Source organism: Cetorhinus maximus, chromosome 2 (assembly GCF_964194155.1).
Source record: "Cetorhinus maximus chromosome 2, sCetMax3.hap1.1, whole genome shotgun sequence".
In the NCBI taxonomy this organism is placed as follows: domain Eukaryota; kingdom Metazoa; phylum Chordata; class Chondrichthyes; order Lamniformes; family Cetorhinidae; genus Cetorhinus; species Cetorhinus maximus.
This window is the reverse complement of record NC_135880.1, coordinates 68,870,463-68,885,449: the sequence shown is the minus strand read 5'-3', so window position 1 is coordinate 68,885,449 and position 14,987 is coordinate 68,870,463. Positions and strand designations below refer to the sequence as shown.

General features: G+C 45.9%; 1 protein-coding gene across 2 annotated transcripts in view; it reads left to right on the top strand.

Annotated features, from left to right (window-relative positions):
- LOC144695016 (solute carrier organic anion transporter family member 3A1-like) overlaps positions 1–14,987 on the top strand; it is a 338,399-nt gene that overhangs the window by 311,954 nt on the left and 11,458 nt on the right. For both annotated transcript variants that reach the window (XM_078565890.1, XM_078565881.1), the window contains 2 exons: positions 7,554–7,729; positions 8,660–8,724. In XM_078565890.1, the coding sequence (XP_078422016.1) occupies positions 7,554–7,729; positions 8,660–8,724 (241 nt within the window). The remainder of the gene's footprint in view (positions 1–7,553; positions 7,730–8,659; positions 8,725–14,987) is intronic.

The window sequence follows — 14,987 nt, the reverse complement described above, 5'->3', positions numbered from 1 at the left end:
ACCCTGACTGTGCCCCAGACCACTTCACCCCACCACCCGGTTACCCTCCTGATCCCCAATTACCCCCAACCACCGACTAACTACCCTTACCCCCCCCCACAACCTTCGAACTGAGCCAACCTGACTACCACCCCGACCACCCAATTAACCCTCTGACACCACAACTAACCCCCAACTACACCCAATCCAATGACCCCTTAACTACTCCCCAAATGCTATCCTCCTGACCACCTGACTGTGCCCCAAACAGATATGACTGCCCCTCCAACCCGACCTGACAGCCCACAATCCACCCACCCACTCTCACACCCACACACCTATCACCATACCCACCTGCCATCTTACCCACCTGGCACCCTACCCACCACCACCTCACCCACCTACCACCTCACCCACCTTACTCACTTACCCACTTGCCTCACCCACCTACCCACTCTACCACCCTACTCGTTCATCCATTCACTTATTCACTGACATTCACACTGGACTTTTAAACAACTAGTGCCGTTAAATGGGGGTGTGTCCTGTCTTCCCCCGACTCTACTGCGATCCCACAGAGTGCTCCAAAGGATGCTGCATTCCGTATTTCTAGGAAAGCCAAACTTGGAAGACCTGGCAAGAAATGCGGAGCAATGTTGAGGCAGGGGAAGAGTTCGGGTGGAGAGGGAATCCGCGATGATTGCCGCTCCTTGGAAGACCTGGGCCAATAATTTTTTTCTCGAAATATAACTGCCCTCTGGGTTCAGGGGAAGAAAATTAGCTGGAGCTCTTAGTACTGCTTAGTGCCTTATAACTCCCATTTGGAAAGAGCACACGTATTGAAATTGGAATGATGATGGCTTGAGCCACGTATAGAATGTACCCAGGCCACTAGAGGGCACTACATAAGCATAAATGACTTTGCAGTCCAGGATTGCATCAGCAAAAAGCTGAGTATACTTAGAAACCACTCAGCTATGTTGTTGGAAAATCAACTAAGTATATCTTACGGGATTATCATTGTATTTGTTTATTGGAAAACCTTTCCACTGTGATTTTCTGCCCAATTTGTAAGATCGAAAACGTCCCAAATATTGATTTGCTGTTATCAGGCTTTATAATTAATTCATGTGCAGAGAGTGGATGGTTCAGTTCGTAATTTGTTAATTCTCTGACAGTTTTCGTTCTTAAATTGAATGAATAAATTTTGAGATAATAGCTCCAAATGCGCTTGAGGATGCTGCCAGATTCCTAGAATAAAAACACAAAGGGCGGAATTTTCCCAGAATTGCGCTAAGTGCGGTAGCGGGCGGGTAAAATGGAGTCCTACCCGCCAATGAAAATGGTGGGTCTTCCCGCCATATCTTCCCAAGCCCCCCTCATTATATATTCACTCCTGGGAAACACGCCTTTTCCATGGCAGGCGGGATCTCATTCGTCTACTTGCCATCACTTCGCTGTTGCATCATGCCAGCCGCCATCTTTAAAAGGCAGCCGCCAGCAAAGCACTCATCGCCACCAGCTCACCACCGCTTCCCGGGAGACATGGCCAGCAAAGGCAAAAGGACTGCAGCTCCCCACTTCAGTGATGGGTCCCTTGAGTGGCTGCTGGATGCCGTGGAGGCCAATTGGGTTGTGCTCTACCCCCGCTCTGGCCACAGGATGGGCAGCAATGTCACCAACCCGGCTTGGGAGGTGGTGGCAGCGGTGGTCAGTGCGAATGCCCTGCAGAGGAGGACAGCCACTCAGTGCCGCAAAAGGATGAATGATCTCCTCCGTTCCACCAGGGTAAGTCACTCTTTTCATCACTCCCATCTCACACACTCACAAACCCATCACACACACAGGGCCCTCACTCACTGCCAGTGTAAAGGACATCACCATTCACTCTTTCAAACCATCATTGTCATCATCCCATCCACTCACCACCCACACAGGCACTTATCATCTGGCACGGCAGGCGTCTGATACACTCCCTCCCGTCTCTATTCATGCAGGACAAGCTAGCACACAACAGGAGGGAAAGGTCGCAGACAGGTGGAGGGATGCCGGAATTTAAAGTTCTGACAGAATTCGAAAACAGAGCCATCCAACTGGCCGGCAAGGATCTGGACTGGTCCTGTGCTGATGCTGAGGTTGATGGTGCTCTACCAAGTGAGGATCCAGCAGTGCAACATCCACCCGACAACCATGCTGTGAGTGATGTGTCCTCTTTCACAGGCCACTGCCATGCACTAATTATCTCCCCTTGCTTTCACAGGGACATCTGGGAAACAGACAACAGAGTCCATGACCCAAGGCCTCCAATCAAGCCCTGAAGAAATCTCTGAAGAGGAATCTGAAGGCACCTTCCCTGAAGTGCCTGTCACAGCGCTTACCCACACCCTCCACCAGTGCAGAGACACACACCTCAGTGGGACCTAGCTTTAGAGTAGCTTCGGGATCACAATCTGGTGAGCACATCCCACTTTCTGATCCACAGCAGGTGGAGGCAGGAACTACCCAGGTCCCTGGCACTCGGAGGATTGCTGGAGGCCAGAACATTGCTGAGTCTGAGTCAGATGACGGGCCTCTGGACTTGGCCATATCACAGTTCCTGGAGCTGCAAAGGCAAGCTCGGGAACATCAGGAAGGGATGTCTGCTGCACCCCTCAGATTGCAAGGCACGATGGAGGAGTCCATCCATCTTCAGGCTGAGGGGATAGCGCAAGCATTGCAATGCACCGAGGCCAACACTGGTAGGATGGCGGCCGCCATGGAGACCTTGGTCCAGGATGTCACTCCTGCACTGCTGCACGGGCTCAACTCCATCGCTGATGACAAGTGTGTACATGAGAGGGGCGCTGGGCAGCTCAATCTCACACCATCTACCCCTTCCGCTCATGGAGTCAGCCAGGGGCTCTCAGGCACCCACAGGGAGGAGGATCAGCAAGTGTACGCACCAGGGCCATCCACCCAGGTGACCGGCCCATCTGACTCCCCTCTTCCTGTGACCTCCGCAGCTCCAACTTCACAGGCCGAGGAGGGTGCCACTGCCACACAGCAGGACCCTGAAAGTCTCGGCCCTCCAGAGGACGCCCGCCAAGGTCATAATAGACAGGGCGTAGCAGTCAGCCGGCTGCCTCCAGCTCTGCTGTGGATGTCCGGGGAGCACCAAGCCATAACGGCAGAGTTAGGAATGTTAAGTAAAAGTAGTTGCACAGCCTGGACACAGGTGTTGAGCCCCAGCAGCCCCTTCTACATGAGGTTGCTGCTCCTGCCTTTGCACAGCCAGGTCCCTCAGTCGCTCTCTCTCAGCCTTCTACGGTCTCTGTGGGTCATCAGGCAAACAGCTAGGTTACCAGGGCCTAAGATTCTTACGTGGTCGTCCTGCAGCATGAAAGAGAGAGATGTGGTTATCATGGGTGTACTTGGCACCTTTCCTGGCCCTGTGTGACCGCCCCTTAATGTTTCCCGGAGAGTGCTGGCCACCCCCTGATGGCCAGAGCCGAGTGCGCTGCATGTCTGCCCTGTCAACCTGCGACATGGGGAACACTGGCCCAAACCGGGATACTGCGATTGCAAGGGGCTGTGCGCATGTTGCCCAGGAGCAACAGCAAGCCGTGGCTGGCCGGCACCTAGTGATACCCAGGGTTTATACACGCTGCCTGCCATTCCTGCAGGTGACTGAGAACCAGTGTCGCTGACAACTGAGTATGTTTAGGGACCTGGTTACTCACATCTGACACTTACTGCAGGGCTTGGCACTAAGGGAACGTGGAGGGCATCCATTACCAGTGACTGCTACATGGCCAGCATTGACGAGGAGACTGTACAATATGTGCAGTCCAACTGCTCCTCAGTCCAATAAAGTGGTGGCTGACTCCAAGTGTGGGCCGAGAATGGGGTTGGGGGGTGTGGGGACGGGTGGTGCTGCGGGGGGGGGTAAGGTATGGAGTGCTTGGTGGCCCTTTGGTGCCTCCACAATGTTTGCATGAGCGGGCAGGCTAAGAGCCTGACCCCAGTCATATCACCGTGGCTGTGCCTGATCTGTCTCAGTTGCAGAGTTTATAAAGGTGTCCCTATTGCGTGGCCACTTCCCTCACTTACCCTGCCCCCCCACCTCGATTGCCAATGCGTGGGATGCAGCGCCAGGGCAGCACTTGACCTACACTCCCCCTCACCACTCACTTCCGAGGCTGGTCAGCACTTGCCCCCAGACACCCCCCACCCCTCAGTAGTCACCTATGGGGCCGGGCATCAGTTCCCCAGCACTCCTGAGGCCTGTGAACAATGGGTGAGCTGTGGAGAACGCTGCTGCTCACTCACCTCAGTTCCCCCAAAGTGAAGGCCGCCTGCGTGCTGTTGTGAAACACGTTGGCGTGCTTTCCTGCCCGCGTGGACAGACGATACGGTGGGAAGAGTCATGGCGCGATGGCCTTTTAATTATACGCTAATGCATTACAATTAGCTCCCCACCGACCGATGGCAGGAAACGTGACCCGCTGTTGGTGGGCTGAGCGGACGATCACGACCTGCCTTCAAGCCGTCGTGAAGTGGGTCCCGCCATATTTTCCGCGCACGCCACCTTTCGTGCCCGCTGCCAGCGGTCTTGGAAAATTCCGCCCAAAGTGTTGGAAATACCCAGCAGGTCTGGCAGAACCTGTAGAGAGAGAAACAGAGTTAAAGTTTCAGGTCAAGGACCTGATTGATGGAAGGTAGAAAATTGAATAGGCTTTGAGCAAGTGAAAGGGCAGAGGGTGGATGAAGAATAAGAGGGATGGTTTGTCATATTGTAGATTGCAGGAAAGGTGATATGACAAAGGCAAAGGGAGTGGTGATGGCTGCAATAAAGAAACAAAAGATTTGTCCAGACTGGGTGTGAGTGACAAAATAATGAACAGTTGTGTCCGAAAGCAAAAACTTGAAAAACAAGATTAAGACTGGCACATAAGCAAAGAAAAGAAACAAAATTGGTGACAGGGTTAATGAATCTTAAATTTTTGAACTCAGTGTTGCGTCCAGAATGCTGTAAAGTGGCTAAATAAAAGATGAGCTGTCCCTTGGGCTTGCGTTGAGCTTCACTGGAACACTGCAGCAGGCCAAGGATGGAGATGTCAGCGTGAGAGTAAGGCGAAAAATTAAAATGGGAGGCTATTGGAAGCTCAGGGTTGTGCTTGTGGACTGAGCAGAGATGTTCTGTAAAGCGGTCATCCAATCTGCATTTGGTCTTCACAATGAAGAGCAAACTGCATTGTGAGCAGCAAATACAGTAGACTAAATTGAAAGAAGCACATGTAAATCACTGCTTCACCTGGAAGGAGTGTTTGGGGTCTTGGATGGTGAGGAAAAAGGAGGATAAATGGCAGCTGTCACATCTTCTGCATTTGCATGGAAAGGTGCTGCGGAAAGAGGAAAAAGTTTTGGGAGTGATTGAGGAGTGGACCAGGGTGTTAGGGAGGAAACAGTCCCTTCGGAATGCTGACAAAGGAGGGGTGGAGAAGATACATTTGGTGGTGGCATCATGCTGGAAGTGATTGAAATGGTGGAGGATGATCCATTGGATGTGGAGGCTGGTGGGGTGGAAATTGAGGACAAGGGGAACCCTATCGTGGTTATGGGAGGGGACGGGGTGAGGCTAGAAGTGCGGGAAATGGCTCACACCTGGTTGAGGGCCCTGCCAACCATGGTTCTCTCTTGGGGAGCTGACACCTCAGCCAATCAGAGTTGACTTGCCAACCAATCAGCCCCTTTTCTCCTGTAGTATAAATTGTTATGATCATTTGAAGTTTGGCATTTTTTGTAAAAGAGATTGACCCTGGTGGCTATAAAGCAGACCTGTGAACTCTTCCCCTGATCGTGTTCTTCCCCCCAGCCCTATCATTAATCTCACTGTTCCTCGGCTGCAGCCTTTCCCGGGGCCTTCCCTACCCGACACACAGCCCAGGCCTCTGAGGAGAGGTTTCCCAGGCAAGGGGAGGAGGGTTTGTGTCCATGCAGGGGATTAACTTCTCTGAAATTGATGTCGGCTCTGGATCCCTGTTACATTGTCCTGCTGACCTGACAGGCGTGACACTGTTATACGAACCAGTCCGCATGCGCAGTCAGGTATCCGTGGCCATCTTGCATTGGCAGGAGACATTGTTTATTTTTATAATCACTTGCGCATGGTACTGGGAGATTACTACTTTTGAGCTCCTGCTTGCTAATTTCCTTATAGCTCCCTAAATTCAGATTGTTTTTATAAAATAGTTAAGTGAAGAGAGAGGTAAATCCACAATTTTACTTCAAATTAAATTTAACAGTAGGACAAGAGAACATAGATTCAAAACTAGTAGATAGCAAACATAGGATACAATAAATCCTCACTATAAGTTGTGGTTGCGTTCCTGAAAACCGCAACTGTAAGTGAAACAACTTTATGTGAATCATGGGTTCCCATTGGAGTCAATGTTAAAGCTGGAGTTAGGTTCCTTCGGACATTTCTTGTCCAGAAAAACGAATGTACAATTTGAAATACTGTATGTACATGTGCAGCACTGTGCTTTCCTGGCTGCAATAACTTGCAACATAAAATAAATCACTGAATATAACAAAAACACTGTACCAGTTCAAATTAGATTACGCTTAATCACCCAAACAAGTCTTGAGTAGCACAGCTTCTGTGTCTCACCCACAGCATCCATGGGTCTGCAGAAGTAGCTGTGGAGGCCGCATAAAAAGCTGGGGGGTCCTCAGAAGGAGCCGGGAGGAGGCAATGGAAGAAATTGGGGCGCAGGGGTTTGGGTCCATGGAAGTAGCCAGGGAGGCTGTGGAAGAAGCCGGGAAGTCTGCAGAAAGGGCCAGGGGTGTGCAGAAAGCCGGATGGGGGTGCATGGAAGGATCTGGGGGAGCAGTGGAAGGAGCCAGGGTCTCCAGAAGAGGCCGGTACGGGGGTGGGGGCGGGGGCGGATGCTGCTATTACTCACAGTTCAATAGCCAGTAGCTTCCCATCGCTGCCATGTGCTCCTGCTCCTGGATCTTGGGCCTCGCTCTCTCCATGCAGCCTAGGCCTCTGGTGACTGCACCAGCAGCTCCATCATTAGAACGTGGCGGTGGCTGTCCCCAACGTTAGCGCAGGGTCAGTGGGGCCAGAGTGCAGATGACGTATAATTGAAAATAGCGATGTAAATTGATAAAACAGGTCCTAAAGAGTAAACAACGAAATGACTTAAAGTAAGGACTTATTGGATCAGAAACATTTTCTTCACACAAAAGAATGATAATTCTATAGAATATAAATATATAATCTGGAGTAGTGGAGGTAACAGCCCTGGAATTATTTTAGAAACAATTAGAGGGTACATTAGAGGTACTTAAAGATTTTTCAGGAGGGATGAACTAAGATGGTCATGCATAATTATCTTTTTTATGTTGATAACACTTGTGGCAAAATATTTACACTGCTACACTGAAACAATTCGGTAAGAGTTTGGGGGTTCTGCATTTATATAAAAAAGATAACGAATGAAGCTATAAAAAGGTCTTCTAACAAGATGTAGTTTTGATAATGTTTATTATTTAAAATTCCTTTGTAACATTTTCTCCTTTGTTAGAATCTTACCAACTGTGCCTGTATCAACACTGAATTTGCCCAGAATGCCACAGCTATGTCAGGACGATGTCCCAGAACAAATTGTGGAAATGCTTTCCCAGCATTCTTTGCAGTTGTTTGTATAGGAAGTCTGATAGGTGCAATGGCACAGACTCCTTCAGTAATGATTCTGATCAGGTGAGTGGGCTTTCCAACAGCAGTCTATAATATTGCTTTAAGAATATTCTGGGGTTGTTGCATCTGCTTTAGCTAATGTATAGGCACTTTGGCTCAACACATAACTAATAAAAACAAGATAATAGGGCCTTTAAAATGCCACATAGTGAAAAATTCAACCTCCACAAGTTACAGCTCTTTCCGATTTCATTATTCACACGTGTCTATAGAAGAGTCACGTAGACTCAAAAACATTACACGATGGAAGGCAAATCTACAGATAAAATGTATCTCACCAGGAAACCACTCAGAGTTCACTCTAGTCTTAATTAATTTATTTCACATTGCTTTTCTCAAGTAAGCAACATTTATTGAAGCTCTCTGTGAACCTCTCTAATCAGCTTGGACTCTGAATGAACTGATTAACACAGTGACTAAAGTATTGGAAAGATGAAGACCTTACGCTGTGGGCACTAATACCCTACAGCATTATTTCAAGAAGCAACTTGTAGAGCAATTATAATTTTTAAATAACCGAATCAACCTACACAGTCATATTCCTGCTGCTGTCAGTGCTGTGCAATCTCGTGTAGTGTAAACTAAGTTCCACATAGTGCTAGTAGAAAAAGTGTCTCCAATAATGTAACAAGGCAATGTGTTCTTTTCGCCAGCAGCAAACTGAAATTGTCTGAAAGTTAATTGTTTCTTTCGTTGTTATTTGCTTGAAATGGATGCTGCTAGCAATACGCTGGCAGCTGTCTGAAAGGGCAGGATGCACAAGGTTAATTAGTTAGGTAAGGGTATGAGAGTATTGCAGTACAGCAGGCTCCAGATTGCTTCCATGTGAGTGCAGATTTTACATGGAGACGAGGTTATCACTAGTATTAAGTCTGTTGTCCGGACAGTGATGTCTAGTAGATGTTAATTGGTTTTCTTTCTTTGCCCCCACAGGTCTGTGAATCCTGAATACAAATCATATGCCCTTGGTGTTCAGTTTCTCATGCTGAGATTACTTGGTGGGTGTTTCAATTCAGTTATTTAATGAGCTAGCGATCCATTTTAGTTTACTCCTACACACAGAGATTCTTAGAATTCAGGGGTACGTTCTTTGTGATTGTTAAAAACTTAACATGAAAGTTTTTTTATCACCATTTATGTTGTAGTTTGTTACTGGTGTTGACGTGATACCCATAGTATCAATGGAAGCATGTACACCAAGATAGGTTGTTTCAGTGGCATAAAAATAACAAAATGACAAGACGTGACCAATGTACATATATTGCTGCAACTCCTATTAAAGTAGCACTCATACTATTGGCACTTTAACCTGTCCACATTAATTAATTGCCTTGATAGAACAGAAGAAAAATACTGCAGATGATGGAAAACTGAAATAAAAGCAGACAATGCTGGAAATGCTCAGCAGACCTGACAACATCTGTGGAGAGAGAAACTGAGTTAACGTTCAGGTTGATGACTTTCCATCAGGTTTATAATGATACCAGGTTCCTTCCCACCAGAAGTAGAGGAAGTGCAGCAAGAGCTCCTTAAATGAGTAGAGATGCTTAAATTGAAAAGATACACATGACAAGTCCAGGGTTAAATATACAAAAGAAAATTTAGCTGAATACAGAAGAGAAGCCAATTTCCTATGACATTGTACACAGGGACTTAGAGTTTGCTTTTGACCTTTTCTCAGGTGGGGAATACACTCCAAGCTCACAACAGAAGCCAGTGGCCTAACGATCATCTGAAATTGGGCAACAGTTCTCATCATAATGTTTTGGCAAGCTGTAGTTGCCTATTAAACATCCAGAGGCAGGATACCAGTGCTCCAATTTGGGCATGTGATCTCACTGACATTGGCCTCAGGTCCTGGGGGAGGTAGCAGGGGAATGTGAGGGGGCGAGCGCTTTAACACTGCGGAGCCAGGAAGAGCTCAACTGTTTCTCCTGGCTTCAGATTGTTCTAAGTTTAAAAAAGCAACCAAAAATCTGACTGCTGCAAATTTGGCACTTGGTCCACTCAGTACTGCCTAATTTCCCTGAGGAGCCCTTAAAAAGTATTGCACCCCTAATTAGCATATTAAATGACCTAACACCTATTTCATGTCAATGCCAGAGACACCTGGTTATTGCTCAATCCAATACCCAGCATTGAACACAACTCAGCAACTCTTGGGGTACAGGACAAAACACCACAAAATTAACCTCTTATTCTTCTCATTTTGCACCTAAAACCAAGTATAACGAGGTCTAATTTCTACCACGGGAAGTCACAACCTAGTATAGTCTTCAGATAAAATGGGGTTAGAGAGTGGGACTGGTGTGTGTAGATGCAATTCACTCTCCGTTTTCAAGTCGTACTTTCCTTACTTTCACCTAATACTTTGATTTGATATGACTTCTAAATAAATAGCACTGGCGACGTCACCTTCCATCACTTTACTGATGATCGAGAATAGACTGATGGCAGTTCAAACTTGAAGCAGTTTTTTAGGTTGGTTGGCTCATTGGAGCTGCCTTGCTATATGAGATGCAAATGTGAGGGACCACATTGCCACCACTGCTGGAAGAATGTAATTACAACATAACATACTATTTGCATATGAAAGTTTTACGGTTCACTGGGATAATAGGGGATATGTCCCGAATTATCTGTCTAGGCAAGTTAGTAAACAGATCCTCAGCAGTAGGAAATCTGCAGATCTGATATGCATGATGTACAATATATATGTCTATTTTTCCATCAGCTGAAAAGATGATATATCAATGTATAAAGTTTTGAGGATAAATAAGGATTAAAACTAAAGTAAAACTTAAAACTAGAAGGTTATGACCCAGATAGGGCTAACAATATGAAAGATAATCAAGAAGGATGTAGAAAGTCCCATAGAGAGGTGCAAAGAGAGATTAGAACAGCAAAAGGAGAATATGAAAAACAGATAATGAAAAGGGAAATTGCAAATATGGTTTTTATAACCATATCCAGTCATGAATGGTGGTGGACAATTAAACAATGACTGGAGGAGGGCGCTTCACAAATATCCCCATCCACAATGATGGGGGAGCCCAGAATATCAGTGCAAAAGACAAGGCTGAAGCATTTGCAACCATCTTCAGCCAGAAGTGCTGAGTTAATGATCCATCTTGGCCACCTTCTGAGGTCCCCAGCATCACAGGTTCCAGTCTTCAGCCAACTCGATTCACTTCCACATGATATCAAGAAACAGCTGAAGGCACTGGATACTCCAAAAACCCTGACAATATGAAGAGCTGTTCCTCTAGCCAAGCTGTTCAATACACCTACAACACTGCCATTTACCTGGCAATGTTGAAAACTGTCCAGGTATGCCCTGTCCACAAAAAGCAGGACAAATCCAATCCGGCCAGTTACCATGCCATCAGTCTACTCTCGATCATCAGTAAAGTGATGGAAGGTGACGTCGCCAGTGCTATCAAACAACACTTATTCAGCAATAATAAGCTCACCGACTCACTTTGAGTTCTGCCAGGGCCACTCAGCTCCTGAACTCATTACAGCCTTAGTCCAAACATGGACAAAGAGCTGAATCAAGGGGTGAGGTGAGACTGACTGCCTTTGACATCAAGGCGGCATTTGACCAAGTGTGGCATCAAGGAGTTCTAGCAAAATTGGAGTCAATGGGGATCAGGGGAATACTCTCCACTGGTTGTAGTTGTTGTAGATTAATCATATCAGTTCCAGGACATCATTGCAGGAGTTCCTCAGGGTAGTGTTCTAGCCCCAACCACCTTCTGTTTCATAAACATAAGGTCAGAAGTAAAGATGTTCGCTGATGATTGCACAATGTTCAGTACCATTCCCGACTCCTCAGATACTGAAGCAGTCCAAGTCCATATGCAGCAATACCTGAGCAACATTCATGCTAGGAATAAGTAGCAAGAAACATTCATGGCAAGTAACATTTGCGCCACACAAGTGCCCGGCAATGACCATCTCTAACAAGAGAGAATCTAACCATCTCCCCTTGACATTCAATGGCATTACCATTGCTGAACCCCCTCTATCAACATCCTGGGGGCTACCACTGACCTGAAACTGAACTGGACTAGCCACATGAATACTATACAAGAGCAGGTCAGAGGCTAGGAATCATGTAATGAGTAACTCACCTCCTGACTCCCCAAAGCTTGAGCACCATCTACAAGGCACAAGTCAGGAGTGTGAATGAATACTCCCCACTTGCCTGGATGAGTGCAGCTCCCACAACACTCAAGAAGCTTGATACCATCCAGGACAACGCAATCCACTTGATTGGCACCCCATCCACAAACATTCACTCCCTCCACCACTGATGCACAGTGGCAGCAGTGTGTACCATCTACAAGATCATTGCAGCAATTCACCAAGTCTCCTTTGACAGCACCTTCCAAACCTGTGACCTCTACTACCTAGATGGACAATGGCAGAAGATGCATGGGAACACGACTAACTGGAAGTTCCCCTCCAAGTCACTCACCATCCCGACTTGGAAATCCGTTCCTTCACTGTCGCTGGGTAAAAATCCTGGAACCCCCACCCTAACAGCACTGTGGATGTACCTACATCATGGGGAATGCAGCGGTTCAAGGAGGCAGCTTCTCAAGGGCAGTTAGGGATGGGCAATAAATGCTGGCCTAGCCAATGACACATACAATCCATGAAAGAAAAAAAATCATAAGTTAAATTAAAGAGAAGATTGAAGTTATGGCTGATATATAAAATAAATATTCAACATTTTTTTTACAACTGGTAGAAGTTAAACCATGCGTGTGTGAGAAAAATATATTTCACACTGCCTTGGTCTGCTGGGCAGTGAAGTTGATTGGCCTTGTCATCATTTCCACTGTAGTGCTGAAGATCTGCACATCAAAACTAACTGATATCCTATCTGTTGTCCTTCCAGTGCAGTCGCAACACTGGCATGTATCTAACATTGTGAAAAATTGGCCAGCTATGTCTTGTCAGCCAAATGCAGGACAAATCAAACCCAACCTATCAGACTTTTCTTTTATTCATTCAAGGGATATGGGCATCGCTGATTAGGCCAGCATTTATTGCCCATCCCTAATTGCCCTTGACAAGGTAGTGGTGAGCTGCCTTCTTGAACCGCTGCAGTCCATGTGGTGTGGGTACACCCACAGTGCTGTTAGGAAGGGAGTTCCAGGATTTTGACCCAGTGACTCCTGTCAATTACAAGCAAAGTGGTGGAAGAAGTAAACAATTGTGACATCAAGTAAAATCTACCCACTAATAACTTGCTCATCGACATTCAATTCAGGTAGCAGCAGAACCACTCAATTCCTAACCTGTGTGCACAGCTTTGACCCAAGGTGGATATAAGAGCTGAATTCCAGAGGAGAGAGAGTAGCTGGCTTGGAACAAAATAGAAGCCCTGGATAAGTTGAGGTCAATTTTAATCAATGGCTGGAGTCATGCTTAAATCAAAATAAGGTGTTTGTGGTTATTGAAGGTTATTATCACAGCCCTAGAACATTGCTGCCCTGGGGTTGTGTCCTCAGCCTAACCATCTTCAGCTGCTTCATCAAAGACCCCTGACATAAGGTGGGGCTGTTTGTTGGTGATTCTGCAGTACTCAGCTCCACTCATTCCTCTGATAATGAAGTGACTATAAGCATCAACAGCAAGACTGTGGCAGCATCTGCCCAACGGCTGACAAGAGGCAGGTCACACTAATGCCACACATGTTCTGGACAAAAACATCTCCAGCAAAAAGAAGCCAAATTGTTTCCCACTGAACTTCAACGGTAGCATCATAACTGAGTCCCCCACCACCAATATCCTGGAAGTCACCATGAACCAAGCTCAGAATTGAAAGCTCAAATTGCCCTAGCATCCACAGCCTTTTGAAAGGGAGAGTTCCAGATTTCCACTACCCATTGTGAGAGAAAGCACGTCCTCACTTCACTCCTAAATGGCCTAGATCTAAGACTATGATCCTTTTTTCTGGATTCCCCATCATAGCGAGTGGTCTCTCTGCATCATTTTATATACCTCGATTAGGTCACCCTTCAACCAACTAAACTCCAAAAAAAATCACAAACCAAATTTATACAACCATAATTTAATATCATAATTCATAAGTTAAACCTGAATCTGCACTATACTACCTTCAAGGCCAATCAATATATCTTTCCTGACATTCTCTGAAATGTCAGATTAAAACTATTATTAAAACCTTTCCTCTATTGTTACCTTATTTCATAATATTGGAATGGGGTCGTGCTCCCCCCTCATCCAAGTTTCCCTTTTCAACTATTGCAAAGGAGCTGAGCTAACAAAAGGATTCTTTTTCCCTAAGGAATGAAATGTTATACAAACCTGGTGATAAAATTCAGCCATGTTTCAGACAGAGCCAGACAAGTATTGTTTAATACTTTTGAGCTTCAGCGGGTTTGTAAAATTGAAAAGTCTGTGATATTAATGCCTGTCAGTTTTGGATGTATCCACACACTATTACATTTAGTATCATTACAGCTACAGTGACCCTAACCTGCTAACCTAAGCATGTCAATTCAATACAGACAGAATCAAACTGTCTTATCCATGCACCGCTTAACTGCAGATGGACCATAATGTCAGATGTAAACAATGCAAAAAAGATTAGACATCAGATTTCATCATTAATGCAGCCAATATGCAGTAGTGTACTTTGAATATGCAGTAAAATTCCTTGGGTCCAGCCTTCAAAACAGAATAAAATTGCATTTTAGCCTAATGTAATCTTGTTAGTTTTGTCCTGCTTTGATACAAGGTGATTGATATTGAAATGGGAATTTTTTAAGCTATATGACATGTTTAATTTTTAACTGGAAGTGTTTATAAACTGACAGATGTGGAGTCGCAATTTGATGAGAGTAAACCCAGAGGTCCTTGTAAATTACTAGATGGTTTGTTCCCAACTTGGACTGTGTAAGGGGCACCACAATTACTAAAACTCTCTGGTCTGTGCTGAAATAAATTTTTGCAAATGGACAGTAGTTCGCCTGCTACAACTACAACTATTGTCAGACCTCAAGGCTGTGGTGAGGAGAGGGAAGAGGTAAAAAAACAGCTAGGTTTGCATTCTGGATTGATGTCCAATGATTCTTTCTGGAAAGTATTTTTGAGTGGAAATGGGTGAGGAAGAGATTGGACTTGGCATGGTCCAATAATCATCTTCGCAAGTACAAAACTTTTAGATTTATTTTGTCACAATGGCACTCCACAACTGTAAATTTGTCAACATACAGCTTAA